The 21,630-nt window shown below is 42.5% G+C and overlaps 1 protein-coding gene across 1 annotated transcript in view; it reads left to right on the top strand.

Moving 5' to 3' along the window:
• Positions 1-21,242, top strand: part of CDHR3 (cadherin related family member 3) — a 108,581-nt gene extending 87,339 nt beyond the window's left edge. Inside the window, exons 15-19 of the mRNA XM_069765082.1 lie at positions 5,118-5,293; positions 9,725-9,738; positions 11,008-11,036; positions 11,639-11,687; positions 20,375-21,242. Of these exons, the coding sequence (XP_069621183.1) occupies positions 5,118-5,293; positions 9,725-9,738; positions 11,008-11,036; positions 11,639-11,687; positions 20,375-20,721 (615 nt within the window). The 3' untranslated portion in view covers positions 20,722-21,242. The remainder of the gene's footprint in view (positions 1-5,117; positions 5,294-9,724; positions 9,739-11,007; positions 11,037-11,638; positions 11,688-20,374) is intronic.
• Positions 21,243-21,630: the final 388 nt, after the last annotated feature.

Genomic DNA, 21,630 nt, shown 5'->3' with positions numbered 1-21,630 from the left:
AGAGGTGTGGGGAGGCCCAAATAGAACTTTTGCTATGGGTCCTTGTCATTTCTAAGTACGCCCAGACACATTTCTTGCACAGGGGCCCCTAGCTATTAGTGTCCGCCCCTGGAAAGGTTCTTCTGATTTACAGGGGGTGCAGAAAGTATTCAGACCCCTTTAATTTTTTCACTCTTTGTTTCATTGCAGCCATTTGGTAAATTCAAGAAAGTTAATTTTTTTCATTAATGTAATGAATTAATTAAAATTAAATAAAGAAAAACTGAAATTACACATGGTCATAAGTATTCAGACCCTTTACTAAGTATTGAGTAGAAGCACCCTTTTGAGCTAGTACAGCCATGAGTCTTCTTGGGAATGATGCAACAAGTTTTTCACACGTGGATTTGCGGATCCTCTGCCATTCTTGCTTGCAGATCCTCTCCAGTTCCGTCAGGTTGGATGGTGAATGTTGGTGGACAGCCATTTTCAGGTCTCTCCAGAGATGCTCAATTGGGTTTAGGTCAGGGCTCTGGCTGGGCAAGTCAAAATGGTCACAGAGTTGTTCTGAAGCCACTCCTTTGTTATTTTAGTTGTGTGCTTAGACTTAATGTCTTGTTGGAAGGTGAACCTTCATACAAGTCTGAGGTCCAGAACAGTCTAAAAGAGGTTTTCATCCAGGATATCTGTGTACCTGGCCACAATCCTGTTTCATTCAATGGCAACCAGTCATCCTGTCCCTGCAGCTGAAAAACACCCCCATAGCATGATGCTGCCACCACCATGTTTCATTGTTGGGATTGTATTGGGCAGGGGATGAGCAGTGCCTGTTTTTCTCCATATCTACCGCTTAGAATTATCACCAAAAAGTTCTATCTTCATCTCTTCAAACCAGAGAATCTTATTTCTCATAGTCTGGGAGTCCTTCATGTGTTTTTTTTTTTTTAGCAAACTCTATGCGGGATTTCATATGTCTTGCACTGAGAAGAGGTTTCCATCTGGCCACTCTGCCATAAAGTCCCAACTGGTGGAGGGCTGCAGTGATAGTTTACTTTGTGGAACTTTCTCCCATCTGCCTACTACATCTCAGGAGCTCAGCCACAGTGATCTTGGGGTTTTTCTTTACCTCTCTCACCAAGGCTGTTCTCCCATGATTGCTCAGTTTGGCTGGACAGCCAGGACTAGGAATACTTTTGGGTGTCCCAAACTTCTTCCATTTAAGGATTATGGAGGCCACTGTGCTCTTAGGAACCTTGAACACTGCAGAAATTCTATTGTAACCTTGGCCAGAAGTGTGCCTTGCAAAAATTCTGTCTCTGAGCTCCTTGGCCAGTTCCTTTGACCTCATGATTCTCATTTGGTCTGACATGCACTGTGAGCTGTGAGGTCTTATAAAGACAGGTGTATGACTTTACAAATCAACTCCTATCAGTTTAAAAACAGCTGGTCTCCAATGAAGGAGTAGAACCATCTCAAGGAGGATCACAAGGAAATGGACAGCATGTGACTTAAGTATGAGTGTCTGAGCAAAGGGTCTGAATACTTACAGTGGGGCAAAAAAGTATTTAGTCAGTCAGCAATAGTGCAAGTTCCACCACTTAAAAAGATGAGAGGCGTCTGTAATTTACATCATAGGTAGACCTCAACTATGGGAGACAAACTGAGAAAAAAAAATCCAGAAATTCACATTGTCTGTTTTTTTAACATTTTATTTGCATATTATGGTGGAAAATAAGTATTTGGTCAGAAACAAAATTTAATCTCAATACTTTGTAATATATCCTTTGTTGGCAATGACAGAGATCAAACGTTTTCTGTAAGTCTTCACAAGGTTGCCACACACTGTTGTTGGTATGTTGGCCCATTCCTCCATGCATATCTCCTCTAGAGCAGTGACGTTTTTGGCTTTTCGCTTGGCAACACGGACTTTCAACTCCCTCCAAAGGTTTTCTATAGGGTTGAGATCTGGAGACTGGCTAGGCCACTCCAGGACCTTGAAATGCTTCTTACGAAGCCACTCCTTCGTTGCCCTGGCGGTGTGCTTTGGATCATTGTCATGTTGAAAGACCCAGCCACGTTTCATCTTCAATGCCCTTGCTGATGGAAGGAGGTTTGCACTCAAAATCTCACGATACATGGCCCCATTCATTCTTTCATGTACCCGGATCAGTCGTCCTGGCCCCTTTGCAGAGAAACAGCCCCAAAGCATGATGTTTCCACCACCATGCTTTACAGTAGGTATGGTGTTTGATGGATGCAACTCAGTATTCTTTTTCCTCCAAACACGACAAGTTGTGTTTCTACCAAACGGTTCCAGTTTGGTTTCATCAGACCATAGGACATTCTCCCAAAACTCCTCTGGATCATCCAAATGCTCTCTAGCAAACTTCAGACGGGCCCGGACATGTACTGGCTTAAGCAGTGGGACACATCTGGCACTGCAGGATCTGAGTCCATGGTGGCGTAGTGTGTTACTTATGGTAGGTCTTGTTACATTGGTCCCAGCTCTCTGGAGTTCATTCACTAGGTCCCCCCGCGTGGTTCTGGGATTTTTGCTCACCGTTCTTGTGATCATTCTGACCCCACGGGGTGGGATTTTGCGTGGAGCCCCAGATCGAGGGAGATTATCAGTGGTCTTGTATGTCTTCCATTTTCTAATTATTGCTCCCACTGTTGATTTCTTCACTCCAAGCTGGTTGGCTATTGCAGATTCAGTCTTCCCAGCCTGGTGCAGGGCTACAATTTTGTTTCTGGTGTCCTTTGACAGCTCTTTGGTCTTCACCATAGTGGAGTTTGGAGTCAGACTGTTTGAAGGTGTGCACAGGTGTCTTTTTATACTGATAACAAGTTTAAACAGGTGCCATTACTACAGGTAATGAGTGGAGGAAAGAGGAGACTCTTAAAGAAGAAGTTACAGGTCTGTGAGAGCCAGAAATCTTGATTGTTTGTTTCTGACCAAATACTTATTTTCCACCATAATATGCAAAAAAAAAATGATAAAAAAACAGACAATGTGATTTTCTGGATTTTTTTTTCTCAGTTTGTCTCCCATAGTTGAGGTCTACCTATGATGTAAATTACAGACGCCTCTCATCTTTTTAAGTGGTGGAACTTGCACTATTGCTGACTGACTAAATACTTTTTTGCCCCACTGTATGACCATGTGATATTTCAGTTTTTATTAAATTTGCAAAAATTTCTACATTTGTTTTTTTTCAGTCAAGATGGGGTGCAGAGTTTACATTAATGTGAAAAAAATGAACTTTTTTGAATTTACCAAATGGCTGTAATGAAACATAGAGTGAAAAATTTAAAGGGGCCTGAATACTTTTCGTAGCCACTGTATGTCTATTATAAAGCCGCTTTGCTGATCATCCTGTATGTTCAGTGTTTTGAATGTTTTTTTTTTCTACTACAGGTTTTGAAAAACATTTGTTGGAGGGAAAGAAAATTCATGTTACTTCATTCGATTGGATTCTGATGGAATCCGCTCCAAACTAGGCTCTGTAAAAATCAAAAGGCTGCGAAAAAAAAATTTCAGGAAAAAATTAATGCGTCCATAATGTTTCAAAAACTAAACTCTTCCAAACTGATTCTGGAAATGGAAAAACTTCTCCAAAACTTCAAAAAGAAGTAGAGTTTCTTGAAGCGATTTCTGTGAGAAACTAGTGGCTTCTAAGGGCATAGTCCATCAGTTGTTTGTGGTTTTAAAGATCTCTGTTTCTCATTCTATTGGAGCATTCAATGTTTACTTCTAGTAAGCATCAAATAAGCCATGACATATGATGCACATACAGGTTCTAATAGAATGACAACAAGCAGAGATCTTGAAAGTCAAGAAGAAATTATATAGAAACTTACTGTATATTGGGAAATTGCATGCATTTTTAATTACACAATGAGAACTTTTATTTGCTGAATAGCCCATTAATCCCTTAATTATCTGTCATGTAGGGTACATTTACATTACAGGTCCCTTACATACCCAGCATCTTCCTGCAACAGCAGCAAATGGAGCTCGCCCCAATCACTGCTGTTTGACCAATTAAATGCCACTGTTAATAACTGACAGGGGCTTTTCAATGTCATGATTAGTGGTGCACGCATGAATACAGGGACCTGATGGGTTACCATGGCAGTTCAGGACTTCCTATATGCCCCAATGGCTGCCATGTTAGCCATTTTCACTATTTACTGCAATATACTGTAGCATTGCTATATACTGTATATATATATAGTATGAGCAATCATACAGTAACAGATTCAAGTTCCTTAACCTCTTCCCAACATATGATGCATATATAATGTCATATGTCGTGTCCCTTACTCTGATGCAGGCTCCGACACTGTGCTTACATCTTTAACAGCCGCAGGTGGATCAGAGCTGCATCCGCGGCTGTTCACCAATTAAATCCCACTGTCAATCTCTGACAGTGAGATTTAACACGCGCCAGTTGGAAGTGCGCCATTAATCCAGTCCATCGGCGGGACGTCTATGGGTTGACATGACAGCTGGGGCACTGCAGAAGACCCCTGCGCCTGTCATCACGATACTCTTGTAAATGCTGGCCAATGGCCAGTGTTCAAAGAGATTGTAATTTCTGTTATACATAGCAGCGCTATAACACTGGTGATCGGACAATGGCAGCTTCAAGTCTATTAAGGTGAGTATTAAATAAAATAAAAAGAGAAAATTAAATATTAAAATTAAATTAGAATTAAAAATATAAAAAAACACAAGTGCAAATCAGTCCCTTTTGCCCCATTGAAAATAAAACAATAAAAAAGATAAAAAATACACGTTTGCTATCACTGCCTTTAGAAATGTCCGATCTACCAAATATAAAATAAATTATTCAGATCGGTAAACAGCGTAACAAGAAAAAAATTAAAACGACAGAATAGCGTTTTTCTGGCTGCCGCAACAATTGTTTTCACCACTTAAATAAAAAATACACCATACATGTTTGATACTTCGTGCTCATACTGACCTGAGAAATCATATGGACAGGTCAGTTTTACTATTTAGTGAACATGGTAAACAAAAAAACAAAAATACAATTGTGGAATTGCATTTTGACGAAGTTGACATTTTTTAATTACTTCACTTTTATTGAAAATATCTCGTCTTTTTACAGCCTGGTGTAGTGTATGTGACTACGTCTAAAAATGTATATTCCCCATTGGCATGGTATATACCATTTGTTTGCACAATTGGTGCTTTGCTTCTACTTGGGCTCCTTGGATTACTGATTTATCTTCTTGCTAAGTACTGTCCGTGCAAAGGACGTACAAAACCTGACACAGACCCACTGTGAGTATTATTGAAAGGGTGTGGTGGATTGCGTTGCAGGTTGAAAGTGCCATTTAAGCTTATGCGTGTCTCATATGTATACTCCTGGGCAGAAGCCATCAAGTGGGTGTGGCCCCGCTCCATACACGTTCATGGATTGTGTGCTGCGAAGATTGGTTGGTTTCTGAGCCGGGAACGGTGGTGATGTATGTGATATGCATACACTGGAGCAGAAGCCGTCTAGTGGGCGTGGCCTTGCTCAATGCACTTCTATGGAGAGAGGCCACGCCCACTAGACAGCTTCTGCCCGGGAGAATGCATATCACATATATCACTGCCGCTCCTAGGTTATAAAGCGGCGAATCTTCGCAGCACAGAGTGCATGCGCTGGGGGAATTCAAAAGTCTTCAGTCACACGGTCACTGCAGAATTATAATTTTAGACCGGACAACCCATTTAAGTCTTTCATTATGCCAGATAGAAATATTCTAAAATATTTTCATAATGTTTATTTGTTATATTTGTTAATCAATGGTAGTATGTTTACTATAATTCTTGTAACATGACAGTAGAGAAATAATGCTTTTTTGTGTTTGAGATATACTGTGTGTATATATATGTATGTATTTTCATGACTATGAAAATTGTACATTCACACTGAAGGCATCAAAACTAGGAATTAACACACTTAACAAAAAAGTGTGAAACTGAAATTATGTCTTATATTCTAGGTTCTTCACAGTAGCCACCTTTTACTTTGATGACTGCTTTGCACACTCTTGGCATTCTATTGATGAGCTTCAAGACGTAGTCACTGGAAATGGTTTTCACTTCACATGTGTGCCCTGTCAGGTTTAATAAGTGGGATTCCTTGCCTTATAAATGGGGTTGGGACCATCAGTTGTGTTGTGCAGAAGTCTGATGGATACACAGCTGATAGTCCTACTGAATAGACTGTTAGAATTTGTATTATGGCAAGAAAAAAGCAGCTAAGTAAAGAAAAACGAGTGGCCATCATTACTTTAAGAAATGAAGGTCAGTCAGTCTGAAAAATTGGGAAACCTTTGAAAGTGTCCCCAAGTGCAGTGGCCAAAACCATCAAGTGCTACAAAGAATCTGGCTCACATGAGGACCGCCCCAGGAAAGGAAGACCAAGAGTCACCTCTGTTTCTGAGGATAAGTTTATCTGAGTCACCAGCCTCAGAAATCGCAGGTTAACAGCAGCTCAGATTAGAGACCGGGTCAATGCCACACAGAGTTCTAGCAGCAGACACATCTCTACATTAACTGTTAAGAGGAGACTTTGTGCAGCAGGCCTTCATGGTAAAATAGCTGCTAGGAAACCACTGCTAAGGACAGACAACAAGCAGAAGAGACTTGTTTGGGCTAAAGAACACAAGGAATGAACATTAGACCAGTGGAAATCTGTGCTTTGGTCTGATGAGTTCATATTTGAGATCTTTGGTTCCAACCACCTTGTCTTTGTGTGACGCAGAAAAGGTGAATGGATGGACTCTACATGCCTGGTTCTCACCATGAAGCATGGAGTAGGAGGTGTAATCGTGTGGGAGTGCTTTGCTGATGACACTGTGGGGACTTATTCAAAATTGAAGGCATACTGAATCAGCATGGCTACCACAGCATCTTGCAGCGGCATGCTATTCCATCCGGTTTGCGTTTAGTTGGACCATCATTTATTTTTCAACAGGACAATGACCCCAAACACACCTCCAGGCTGTGTAAGGGCTATTTGACCAAGAAGGAGAGTGATGAGGTGCTACGCCAGATGACCTGACCTCCACAGTCACCAGACCTGCAACCCAATCAAGATTGTTTGGGGCGAGCTGGGCCGCAGAGTGAACTCAAAAGGGCCAACAAGTGCTAAGCATCTCTGGGAACTCCTTCAAGATTGTTGGAAGAATATTCCCGGTGACTACCTCTTGAAGCTTATCAAGAGAATGCCAAGAGTGTGCAAAGCAGTCAACAAAGCAAAAGGTGGCTAGTTTGAAGAACCTAGAATATCTACTATATATTTGTCTAAGGGTCACTTCCGTCTGTCTGTCTGTCTGTCTGTCTGTCTGTCTTTCTGTCTGTCATGGATATTCATTGGTCGCGGCCTCTGTCTGTCATGGAAATCCAAGTCGCCGATTGGTCGTGGCAAAACGCCCACGACCATTGCCACGACCAGTCAGCGATGGGCACAGTCCAGTGGCAAAATGGCTGCTCTTTCCTCCCCGCAGTCAGTGCCCGCTCCATACTCCCCCTCCAGTCAGCCTTCACACAGGGTCAATGCCAGCGGTACCGGAGCGCGGTGTAATGCTCTATGGTAACATAGCTATTAACACTGTGTGACCAACTTTTTACTATTGATGCTGCGTATGCAGCATCAATAGTAAAAAGATCTAATGTTACAAATAATACTAATAATAAAAAAAAAAGGTAATTCTCACCCTCCGACGTCATCCGCTGTCCTCGGCAGTGCAAGTGGCAGGTTCCGGTGCCAAGGATGCTATGCGAGATGGACCTGCCATGGCGTGCACCGTACACAGGCGCCAGGACTTCAACAGGCCTTTGGGAGGTGAGTATATGTTTATTTTTTATTTTAAGTCTTTTTTAACCACGCATATAGTGCCCACATTGCTATATACTACGTGGGCTGTGTTACATACTGCGTGGGCTCTGTTACATACTACATCTCTGTGCTATACACTATGTGTTAGGGGTCGAGTTCCTGCCTCTGCACAGGGGGAATCTCGGGCCATCTCCGCTGCGGTCTCCCATTCCTCTCCTGCCGCAGTTGAGCCTGCTCAGCGGAGACGTCAGTCCAAGCGTCTTGCTCAGTCCCACTCTGTACAAAGAGTTACTGCTGCCTTTCCTGCTTCTGCCATTGAAGTCAGTGCTGGGCAGCGGCGAGCAAACGCTTCTGCGACTAAGTCCTGCTTTTCTCATTCTGAGCATGCCCTGAGTAAGATCTCTCAGTGGAGATCGAGGGTCACATGGTAGGAAGGTCCTATAGCTGCTAGGACTAACTCCTGCTTTTCACACACTGAGCATGCCCAGGGTAAGATCTCTCAGTGGAGATCTAGGGTCACATGCTCAGGTATGGCAGTCTCTCATTGGTCCTTCTAGGAAGGTCTTTTACTTGCTGCAGCTATATAAGGCTCGCATGGCCGCACGGCCATGCGCTAGTATCAATGCATGACATGAGTTTTGCGCCAGTGTGGTCACGCTTGTGTGTATTCAGGGACCCGGCTGAAATAAGCCACTAGAATACCGGCACCTCCGGTGAGGAGATTGTGTGTTTGGTTTCAGGGCCCCGGTTGAAATAAGCCACTAGAATACCGGCTCCTCCGGTGAGGAGATTGTATGTTTGCCTCCTGGACTGCGTGACCACAAGCTGCTATCTGCTCAGCAGTTACTGTGTATTCCTGTGGAGTTTAACAGGACACAGTACTTTCCTTATAGCGACTCTGTGATGCAACAGAGTTCGCTTCTACCGCCATATTGTGCCGCTGTTTGCCAGCAGCAGGTTCTTTTCCTGCACGGTGGACCCCGGGCTGCGAACGCACCAAATAACATCTCTATATTTACTCGATGCATTCCGCCAGCCCTAACACTATGTAGCTGCGCAATATACAACGTGACTGTGCACTATACAACGTGACTGTCTAATATACTACGTGGCTGTGCAATATACTATGTGGCTGTGTCGGTTCTGTTATATACTACGTCAACTGTGCAATATACTACGTGGCTCTGTTATATACTACGTGGTTGTGCAATATACTATGTAGCTATGCAATATACTACATGGCTGTGTTATATACTACGTCACTGACCAATATACTACATAGCTGTGCAATACACTACGTAGCTGTGCAATACACTACGTGACTGTGTTATATACTACGTGGCTGTGCAATATACTACATGGCTCTACAATATACTATGTGGCTATGTTATATACTACGTGGCTCTGCTATATACTACGTAGCTCTGCTATATACTACGTACGCTGTGTAACATACTACATAGCTCTGTTATATACTACTTAGCTATGTTATATACTACGTCACTGTGCAATATAGTACGTAGCCTGTGCTATATACTACCTACATATTCTAGAATACCCGATATGCTAGAATCGGGCCACCATCTAGTAAGACATAATTTCAGTTGTTTCACACTTTTTTGTTAAGTATGTAATTCCAAAAGCGTTAATTCAAAGTTTTGATGCCTTCAGTACAATGTACAATTTTCATCGTCATGAAAATACAGAAAAATCTTTAAATGAGAAGGTGTGTCCAAACTTTTGGTCTGTACATACATACGGTATATACAGTGGACAGAACTTTCATTTTATAATTACCAGGGTGTATAACATCTGTTGTGTGTTGCTATCACTTTTACTTACACTTTCTTGTCATAACATATTTCTTTATTCATTTCCAGAATAAAACCAGCAGGTATGTACTAATGGCATTTAACTCAATTATATTTTAGGCAAAGCTGAATAAGTCCAACCATTTATTACTGTATGCTTTGCTTATGTAGCACCATCACAGTCAGCAGCTCTTTACAGACATTAACATTCTTGTCTTTAGAAAGTTTGAAAAAAAAAAACGGAGTACCAGGCGGAAACCCACGAAAACACGGGAGAACATAATAATTTATTGCAGATGTTGACCATGGTGGGAATATCCAGCTATGGGCCTTCAATTCAATAGCAGTAATTACCACTACAAGAGAGCACTAAAAAGTGACAACAACCATAAATGTGATTTATACATTTTTTGGTTGAAAAAGTATTCTGTGTATAGTTGGACTCACTTTTTTGTGAGGTAGCTAGTAGAGAAGGATAGATTGATTCGTGGTGGTACTTCGGTCCATTGACCAGGTCAGTAGTCTCTGTCCGCCAGATGGTAGGCTTGCCATTATTTTACCTTATGGGATCCCTGACATGGCTTTTAATTAGCCAGGCTGGCACTATGTGATCTGTGTATCATGCTGCAATGGTGACGTCGTACCAGCCTGTCTAATCAAAAGCTGCACAGGGAATCCTGAAAGCTAAGAGATGCATGGACCTCCCATCCAGTGGAGGGAGACTACCGACCTGGCCAATGGACAAGAGTGAATCGATCTGCCCAATTCTACTAGTTACTGGAAGGATTTTCTACATATGACATGCAAAAACAAAAAAGATAACCAAATAAAATCCAATGACAAGACACAAATATGGGCAGGCAATTGTTTGAATGTTATAATTAATAACATTTTAAATAAAAATGTGTTAGAACACAAAATCCAAACATTGCTTCAAGTCCTCTGCTCAAGTTTTATTCAATTTTAAATGGAAAACATGGTGCTCTTTTTTTTCTACATTCCTGCAAAATGTACATTTCTGAGACGTTTCTGCTCAGTGAATTGGAGGCAAAAAACATGCACCATTGAGAAATTAATAAATCAAAATTCACATCAAAAACATTTATTTTTTGTAACCTCATAAAAGCCTTTAAACATATAGCAATCAGTGACTAACAAGCAGGTTATATAATATTATTTCACATAGCCGAACTGAACCAAAAGTACATCATTCTAGAGTTCTATGTAAAGCAAAGCTTAGTTCTATAGATTTGCAAAGGTGCGGTCTGGACGTTGCAGCCACAATACTGACTACTGCAGACACTTTACAGTTTGATGTAATAAGTAACAGCAAATAATTTTTTTTTTTATAGAAAAGAAGGTTAAGCAGGATGTTGTTTGGGTAAGTTCTGTATAATGTTATATAAATATTTAAAATAAAATGAAATACATAACATTAAATAATAGGGTATTTTATCAATGTATACATTTTTCGAAAATATGGTATAATGTTAATAAGTTTCTGACACTTTTCTACTGAATTCTATCATTTTGAGCCAAACACAATGCCAGAAATGTCTCTTAAATAAATAGATCTATAGTAGCTTATTTTTGGGGGTGGGGGAGTGTTTTAATAGCAACACACTTCTATTAATCAGTTACCAAAACTATTATTATTTTATTTTCTCATAATGGCTTTGTAACAACGCCACTGAATGGCAGATTGTTAATGCTTTCAAATTCCTGGTATAAATGACAAAACCCAAGACTATTGTGTAGTCTGTAATAAAGGAGGACATTGTAAAACTGCTTTATTAGCCGCTATAGGAAAAGTACAATTTATTCCCCACAATTAAAATACAATAATACAAAGGAGGACAAAGGAGGATAGACTGTACTGCAGGAATAGACATTCTACTTTAACCAGTGGAATAAATTATTTTTAATGGTCCATTGGGAGAGTGAATCATTATTATTACAGCAGCCATTGTATTTCTTTTACAGGAAATGACCAAGTTAAACACTGTCTTTGATGGAGAAGCTGTAGATCCAAGTAAGATATAAATAAAATGGCCGCAGTTGTTTTTTTTTTCACTGGTGCTTGAGTATATTGTTTTAGAAAAATCTGAGCCCCATTGTGTGCAGTATTCTGTATGACCAAGGCACAATATCCCCATACTTTTTCCTGAAACAGCACCTCCGTAGTACACAGGTTCTCTATGGTACTGCAGCTCAGTCATACTTAATTGGATTAGGCTGAACTGCCATACTAGATATAGGATATTAACATGAGACCGTATTTCTCAAAAATATGCCTTTGGAAAACGATTAACTGTATCTCCCCGAAACTACTGTATCTTTGACCTTATTATGTTTGGTAAATTTTAGTGTTACATGGATGCTTCATCTGGTACAGCTTATAATGGAACCAGTAATTAAAGATGTGGTGCAGTAGTCATAGTGAGAAATTATAAGTGCATGTGTAATGGTATAGTCAGATTACCTTTTTATCGTCATTGGATTGCCCATTGTAAAAACAACAAAATGTGCTTTATTCACCTACGGCTGCTCTAGGCCTGCTTGCCTGCTGCTATCCACAGTATTTGTTGATAGGCTGTAGCATTGATGTCACAACAATAGCATATGACCGCTGCAGGCAATCACTAGGCTCTGCCGGGATGATGTGTCGGAGAGCACTAGTTAAGTGCAGCTTATCACTAGGGATTAAAGTAACCAGACTTGCAGCATTCATCTGATGGCAGACATTTGTTTTCAAAAGACAGTCACTTTAATTCATTGTTATGCTATAGGTGTGTGTTTTATTAAGAGTGATTCCAAAATACTTACTGTACATCATGGACCTATAGAAGTTTGTAAATATACAGTACTGTGCAAAAGCTGTAGTCATGTGTGTAAAAAGTGCTGGAAAGCAAGAATGTTAACTAAAATAGTTTATTTCTAAATTGACTCTTTGCGAGGAAGAGGACTACAACTCTAGTGCCACCTGTTGGAAGTAGCAATCCTACAAGTCAATATCGCCCCTCTAAAGAGCCTTACTACATGACTTAAGGTACCGTCTCACAGTGGCACTTTGGTCGCTACGACGGCACGATCCGTGGCGCTCCAGCATCGCACCATTATCGCTCCAGCGTCGTAGACTGCGGTCACACTTCGCAATGCACGACGCTGGAGCGATAATTTCATGACGTGTTTGCGATGTAGAAGCTGTTGGTTACTATGCGCACATCGTATACAATATCGTGCACACCTTTGTTACACGATGCGATCATGCCGCCACAGCGGGACACTTGACGACGAAAGAAAGTTTCAAACGATCTGCTACAACGTACGATTCTCAGCGGGGTCCCTGATCGCAGTAGCTTGTCAGACACAGCGAGATCTGTTGTGAATTCTGTTGTCAGGCTCCCTCCTGTGGTCATGAATGGTACTTCGGCTGGTTCTGTCCATGGACTTTCTCTGGTGGCTGTGGGTGTTTCTGAGTTTCCTTCCACAGGTGACGAGGTTAATTCATTAGCTGGCTGCTCTATTTAACTCCACTTAGATCTTTGCTCCATGCCACCTGTCAATGTTCCAGTATTGGTCTAGTTCACTCCTGGATCGTTCTTGTGACCTGTCTTCCCAGCAGAAGCTAAGTGACTGCTTGTTTTTTTCTGGTTTGCTATTTTTCTGTCCAGCTTGCTATTTTGATTGTTCTTGCTTGCTGGAAGCTCTGGGACGCAGAGGGAGCGCCTCCGCACCGTGAGTCGGTGCGGAGGGTCTTTTTGCGCCCTCTGCGTGGTCTTTTTGTAGGTTTTTGTGCTGACCGCAAAGCTACCTTTCCTATCCTCAGTCTGTTCAGTAAGTCGGGCCTCACTTTGCTTAATCTATTTCATCTCTGTGTTTGTATTTTCATCTTTACTCAGTCATTATATGTGGGGGGCTGCCTTTTCCTTTGGGGAATTTCTCTGAGGCAAGGTAGGCTTTATTTTTCTATTTTTAGGGCTAGCTAGTTCCTTAGGCTGTGCCGAGTTGCATAGGGAGCGTTAGGAGCAATCCACGGCTATTTCTAATGTGGTTGATAGGATTAGGGATTGCGGTCAGCAGAGTTCCCACGTCCCAGAGCTCGTCCTATATTATCAGTAACTATCAGGTCATTCCGTGTGCTCTTATCCACCAGGTCCATTATTGTCCTGACCACCAGGTCATAACAGTACAGGTGGCCCAAAGTACTAATGCATCTCAATAGAGGGATAAGAGAAGTTCTGAGACCATTTTTTTTTCTTTGCAGTGTGTTTTGTTTCTCTTTTCTCCTTTACATCTGGGTGGTTCAGAACATAGGTGTAGACATGGACATTCAAGGTCTTTCCTCTTTGGTGGATAATCTCACTATAAGTGTACAAAACATTCAAGATTTTGTGGTTCAGAATCCGATGTCAGAGCCTAGGATTCCAATTCCTGATTTGTTTTTTGGTGATAGATCTAAGTTCTTGAATTTCAAAAATAATTGTAATTTGTTTCTTAAATATAAAAGCGACTACGGGCGCTGCACACAAAATATATGTTTGTACTGGTAGTTCTACTGCTGCAGATAAACGGACATAACTACCGAAAATGTCCGATGTAAAGTGAAAAAACACAAATGATCATATATATATATATATATATATATATATATATATATCTGCGCTGTAGGTTCCAGAGGAGAACAGTTAATAAGAGGATTTTCTGCATATATTGTCCATCATAAAATATATCCACAGTTACCTAGTTGAAGGTTATTAATGCGTTATCAATGCGTTATATATCGTGCATATAAGATGTTGATAATTACCAGGTGTGTCGCAGTCAAAGTCTCCTGAATAGGTACACAACAGTGATGCGTTCAACTGCTTTATTTCCAAAGAATGTGCGAGGAAAGGGTGTAAAAAACCTGTCCCGGCCGGTGACAGTCACCCCTTACCTCACCGATGGTGCTCCTGGATCTTCAGCGTGAGCCTGCGCTCCCACACGCTAGTTGCCGGCGAGGTGCAGTGAAGCTGCAGGGCCTCGCGTGACGTCACATACACGTGGATGAAGTTACCCTTCCGCTCTATAAACAACATTTTGAAGAATATCATGAGGGCTCTATAAAAAACATTGTAGTTACTGGGATTAAAATAGTTAAAAAAAATTGGCGGAAGGGTAACTTCATCCATCAGATGTCAAGGGAGGAGAGCAAATGGATTTTTGAAATGAACACATTGATTCCAAATGGGTTGAACAGCGAAATTGAACTCTTTGCTTTTAACAAATAGGACCCAGCGCTTCCACTCGCTATATGATATATAAAGCATTCCTGACCTGCACCGGACCATCCCTGAGGAAGGAGTCCGCCGACTCCGAAACGCGTTGGATAGATCCTTTTCGGTACTGTGTGCACTTCGTTAGCCGTTCACGTGTAACATCACGTGTATGTGACGTCACGTGAGGCCCTGCAGCTTCATTGCACCTCGCCGGCAACTAGCGTGTGGGAGCGCAGGCTCACACTGAAGATCCAGGAGCACCATCGGTGAGGTAAGGGGTGACTGTCACCGGCCGGGACAGGTTTTTTACACCCTTTCCTCGCACATTCTTTGGAAGTAAAGCGGTTGAACGCATCACCGTTGTGTACCTATTCAGGAGACTTTGACTGCGACACACCCGGTAATTATCAACATCTTATATGCACGATATATAACGCATTGATAACGCATTAATAACCTTCAACTAGGTAACTGTGGATATATTTTATGATGGACAATATATGCAGAAAATCCTCTTATTAACTGTTCTCCTCTGGAACCTACAGCGCAGATATATATATATAATTTGTTTCTTGCCTTGAAACCTCGCTCCTCAGGTGACCCTGTTCAACCAGTAAAGATCATTATTTCTTTGTTACTCGGTGACCCTCAAGACTGGGCATTTTCCCTTGCGCCAGGAGATCCGGCATTGCGTGATGTTGATGCGTTTTTCCTGGCGCTTGGATTGCTTTATGACGAACCTAATTCAGTGGATCAGGCAGAGAAAATCTTGCTGGCTCTGTGTCAGGGTCAGGATGAAGCGGAGATATATTGTCAGAAGTTTAGAAAGTGGTCTGTGCTCACTCAGTGGAATGAATGTGCCCTGGCAGCAATCTTCAGAAAGGGTCTCTCTGAAGCCCTTAAGGATGTCATGGTGGGATTTCCCATGCCTGCTGGTCTGAATGAGTCTATGTCTTTGGCCATTCAGATCGATCAACGCTTGCGTGAGCGTAAAGCTGTGCACCATTTGGCGGTACTATCTGAGCATGGGCCTGAGCCTATGCAATGTGATAGGACTTTGACCAGAGCTGAACGGCAAGAACACAGACGTCGGAATGGGCTATGTTTTTACTGTGGTGATTCCATTCATGCTATCTCCGATTGTCCTAAGCGCACTAAGCGGTTCGCTAGGTCTGACACCATTGGTACGGTACAGTCTAAATTTCTATTGTCCGCTACTCTGATTTGTTCTTTGTCATCCTATTCTGTTATGGCATTTGTGGATTCAGGCGCTGCCCTGAATTTGATGGACTTGGAGTATGCTAGGCGCTGTGGTTTTTTCTTGGAGCCCTTGCAGTATCCTATTCCATTGAGAGGAATTGATGCTACGCCTTTGGCCAAGAATAAGCCTCAGTACTGGACCCAATTGACCATGTGCATGGCTCCTGCACATCAGGAGGATACCCGCTTTCTGGTGTTGCATAATCTGCATGATGTGGTCGTTTTGGGGTTGCCATGGCTACAAGCCCATAATCCAGTATTAGATTGGAAATCCATGTCGGTGTCCAGCTGGGGTTGTCAGGGGGTACATGGTGATGTTCCATTTTTGTCTATTTCGTCTTCCACTCCTTCTGAAGTTCCAGAGTTTTTGTCGGATTATCGGGATGTATTTGATGAGCCCAAAGCCAGTGCCCTACCTCCTCATAGGGATTGCGATTGTGCAATTAATTTGATTCCTGGTAGTAAGTTTCCTAAGGGCCGATTGTTCAATTTATCTGTGCCAGAACACGCCGCTATGCGGAGTTATATAAAGGAATCCTTGGAGAAAGGCCATATTCGCCCGTCGTCATCACCGTTAGGAGCAGGGTTCTTTTTTGTGGCCAATAAGGATGGTTCTTTGAGACCTTGTATTGATTACCGCCTTCTTAATAAAATTACAGTCAAATTTCAGTATCCTTTGCCGTTGCTGTCTGATTTGTTTGCTCGTATTAAAGGGGCTAGTTGGTTCACCAAGATAGATCTTCGAGGGGCGTATAATCTTGTGCGTATTAAACAAGGCGATGAATGGAAAACAGCATTTAATACGCCCGAGGGCCATTTTGAGTACCTGGTTATGCCATTCGGGCTTTCCAATGCTCCATCAGTATTTCAGTCCTTTATGCATGACATCTTCTGAGAGTACCTGTATAAATTCCTGATTGTGTATTTGGATGATATTTTGGTCTTTTCGGATGATTGGGAGTCTCATGTGAAGCAGGTCAGAATGGTGTTCCAGGTCCTTCGTGCGAATTCCTTGTTTGTGAAGGGGTCAAAGTGTCTCTTTGGAGTTCAGAAGGTTTCATTTTTGGGGTTCATTTTTTCCCCTTCTACTATCGAGATGGACCCTGTTAAAGTCCAAGCCATTTACGATTGGACTCAGCCGACAACTGTGAAGAGCCTGCAAAAGTTCCTGGGCTTTGCTAATTTTTATCGGCGCTTCATCGCTAATTTTTCTAGTGTTGCTAAACCGTTGACTGATTTGACCAAGAAGGGTGCTGATGTGGTCAATTGGTCTTCTGCAGCTGTAGAGGCTTTTCAGGAGTTGAAGCGTCGTTTTTCTTCTGCCCCTGTGTTGTGCCAGCCAGATGTTTCGCTCCCGTTTCAGGTTGAGGTTGATGCTTCTGAGATTGGAGCTGGGGCTGTTTTGTCGCAAAGAAGTTCTGATGGCTCGGTGATGAAGCCATGTGCTTTCTTTTCTAGAAAGTTTTCGCCTGCTGAGCGCAATTATGATGTTGGTAATTGAGAGTATTTGGCTATGAAGTGGGCATTCGAGGAGTGGCGTCATTGGCTTGAAGGAGCCAAGCATCGCGTGGTGGTCTTGACAGATCACAAGAATTTGACTTATCTTGAGTCTGCCAAACAGTTGAATCCGAGACAGGCTCGATGGTCGTTATTTTTCTCCCGTTTTGATTTTGTGGTTTCGTACCTTCCGGGCTCTAAAAATGTGAAGGCTGATGCCCTGTCAAGGAGTTTTGTGCCTGACTCTCCAGGTGTTCCTGAGCCGGCGGGTATTCTCAGGAGGGGGAGTTGGAGTATGTGGTGGAGAAGATTTTGGATTCTCGTATTTCGAGACGGAAACTCCAGTACCTGGTCAAGTGGAAGGGTTATGGTCAGGAAGATAATTCCTGGGTTTTTGCCTCTGATGTTCATGCTGCCGATCTGGTTCGTGCCTTTCATTTGGCTCGTCCTGGTCGGCCTGGGGGCTCTGGTGAGGGTTCGGTGACCCCTCCTTAAGGGGGGGTACTGTTGTGAATTCTGTTGTCGGGCTCCCTCCTGTGGTCATGAATGGTACTTCGGCTGGTTCTGTCCATGGACTTTCTCTGGTGGCTGTGGGTGTTTCTGAGTTTCCTTCCACAGGTGACGAGGTTAATTCGTTAGCTGGCTGCTCTATTTAACTCCACTTAGATCTTTGCTCCATGACACCTGTCAATGTTCCAGTATTGGTCTAGTTCACTCCTGGATCGTTCTTGTGACCTGTCTTCCCAGCAGAAGCTAAGTGACTGCTTGTTTTTCTCTGGTTTGCTATTTTTCTGTCCAGCTTGCTATTTTGATTGTTCTTGCTTGCTGGAAGCTCTGGGACGCAGAGGGAGTGCCTCCGCATCGTGAGTCGGTGCGGAGGGTCTTTTTGCGCCCTCTGCGTGGTCTTTTTGTAGGTTTTTGTGCTGACCGCAAAGCTACCTTTCCTATCCTCAGTCTGTTCAGTAAGTCGGGCCTCACTTTGCTTAATCTATTTCATCTCTGTGTTTGTATTTTCATCTTTACTCACAGTCATTATATGTGGGGGGCTGCCTTTTCCTTTGGGGAATTTCTCTGAGGCAAGGTAGGCTTTATTTTTCTATCCTTAGGGCTAGCTAGTTCCTTAGGCTGTGCCGAGTTGCATAGGGAGTGTTAGGAGCAATCCACGGCTATTTCTAGTGTGGTTGATAGGATTAGGGATTGCGGTCAGCAGAGTTCCCACGTCCCAGAGCTCGTCCTATATTATCAGTAACTATCAGGTCATTCCGTGTGCTCTTATCCACCAGGTCCATTATTGTCCTGACCACCAGGTCATAACAGAGATCGTAAGGATATCGCTGGAACGTCACGGATCGTGCCGTCGTAGCGACCAAAGTGCCACTGTGAGACGGTACCCTTAGGATAAAAGCCAAAACCAAAATCTCAATTTGCAAATTGAAATTTTGGTTTTGGCTTTTATCCTAAGGTATGTAGCAAGGCTCGTTAAAGGGTCGATATTGACTTTTTGGGTATGTTCCCACAGTCAGTAAACGCTGCGGGTTGGACGCTGTATACATCTGCAGCGTCCAACCTTCATGATCCAGCTCTGACAGCATAGTGGATGGAATTTCAAGAAATACCAACTCCACTATGCATGCTGAGATGCCTGCAGCTCACCTGTGGAGACGGACATGCGGCACGTCTCTCCAGACAGCAGCATGTCAATTTATCGTGCGGAGACACAAGATAAATATCACCCATACACTGTATTGGACGCAGTGATTCCGCACGGTTCAATGAACACGTGTAATCACCTGTGTTCAAAAGCCACCAGCGCTTTGGACGCAGCGGACATGTGCTGCGTCCAAAGTGCTGCCTAATGCTGAACGTGTGCACATGCCCTTAGGATTGCTACTTCCAATTGTGGCACTAGAGTTCTAGTTCTCTTCCTCTCTGAAGAGACAATTTGCATATTTCCCAGAGGAGCATTGCAAGGCTTAAAAGGAGAAATGTTAACCCTTGGATCCTAGTTTATTTCTATTAATTAACAGAATGCAAAGTGATGAACATCTCAATTAAAACAATATTTGGTGTGACCCCTTAGATTTCAAAACAGCATCAAATCACCGGTTCTTCAAGACACACCTGCACACAGTTTTTGAAGGCTCTCGGCAGGGGGCTTGTTCCAATTATCTTGGAGAACTTGTCACAGATCATGGATGTAGGCTTGTGCAAATCCTTCTGTCTCTTGATATCATCCCAGACTTGAGAGCCAAACAGACTCTACTTTTTCAAGCATTCTTACTTTGATGCAGTTTTCCACACCTGCCTAAGAACTTTTGCATAGTACTCTAGTTTTAAAAATTTTAATGTCAACATTTAAAGGAATAGAAAGTGTATCTAAATAGGTAATGGTAATGACACAAAAGATTATTCTGTAGGAGGCAGGTGGAAAGATAAAAACATGAGTAGGTGACCCTGGGATTAGGGATTTCTCCTGCTCCCAGCCATCACTAGGGACTGGGACTAGGAGGACGCCCAGAAAAGGAGATGTGTTACTTAATTTGCATAAAGAATAACTAAAGCTAATCTATACATTTTTGTGTTTTTACTCTTTATTGTATTTTTGAAATAAGTAATTTAATGCATGGAAACAAAAGCTGTTATTATCATACCTCACATCTATTATAACATTGTCACTCATGTCTGTGGTTCGTGCTTGTAGTTACAGGAAGTGTCTATGAGTACAATTCAAAGTCTGGGGCCAGAAGATGGAAAGACACAAACCAGCCCGTTGCCCCGATGCCAGTCCCACAGCAGTTGCCAGTAAATCCTGTGGAGCAAACATCCTTACCTGTTCTAACAAGTGGTACGCCAAATAAAAAGGTGAAAACACCTAAAGCAGAAGATGTGACGAATACAGCAGTGCCGGGAACACCAAGTAGGCTGCAAACTCCTACACAAGCTGCAACCAATATAGAGCCTGAGAACAAAAGTCCTTCTAGCAGATCTCCATTGTCACCAAGACGTTCCCCTAAAGTATCTCCTAAGATACCCAAAACTCCATCTTAACAAAATGTAAACTGTTAGAACTTCATGTATTGGCTGAGCACTGAATGGAATACGTCATACATCATTGACCATATGAGTGCTGAACCTTATGTATGCTTACATTTTACAAAACTATATGTGAAAGCATTCAGTCCTATCCAGCATTTTGTTGTATTAGGCTACGTCCACAAAATTAGTTTTTGGTGAGTGTTTAGTGTTGCAGATTTTCCCCTGCATTTCTGCACCTATTAGAGAAATTAAGTTACTTGCAGTCTTTTCATTAGCTTTTGAGTGTGTTTTTATATGCATTTATATAGCATTTTTGATGCTGTGGTTTTTGATGCTTTTTTATATGTTATGTTTTAAATAAGTCTGCTTTGTTTTTGATACTTACTAATATGTATTATGATAAAACTTTAATGATACAGTCATATGTGTATGCCATGAGCTTTTCATGCATAGAAATGCACTGAAAACACACGTGTATTTTACATGCGGATTTTCTGCATCTAAGGCCGGTTTCACATTAGCGTTTTGAGGAGCTGCGGACTTCCTCTGTGAAGCCCCGCCCTCGGCCACACCTCTGCCACTAGCTCCACCTACGTCTGCATGCAGCCTGCATGTGGCCTGCTTACCTATCTTTAACATTAGGTACGCAAGTCGTGCGGGTGTATGCGGATGCTTCCGCATGCGTCATTTTGACGATGCGGCGACCAGCGTAGGACGCTGCTGGTTGCAATTTCTTTTTTTTCTCCGCATCGTCAAAACCACGCATGCGGAAGCATCGACATACAGCCGCACGACCTGCATACCTAATGTTAAAGATAGGTACACAGGCCGCATGCAGAAGTAGGCGGAGCTAGCGGTGGAGGTGCGGCCGAGGGCGGGGCTCCACTGAGGAGGTCCGCAGCCCTCTGCAGCTCCTCAAAA

The sequence above is a fragment of the Ranitomeya imitator genome, chromosome 4, assembly GCF_032444005.1.
Source record: "Ranitomeya imitator isolate aRanImi1 chromosome 4, aRanImi1.pri, whole genome shotgun sequence".
Taxonomy (NCBI): Eukaryota; Metazoa; Chordata; class Amphibia; order Anura; family Dendrobatidae; genus Ranitomeya; species Ranitomeya imitator.
Note: the sequence above shows the minus strand (reverse complement) of the source record. Positions and strands in the feature narration are given on the sequence as shown.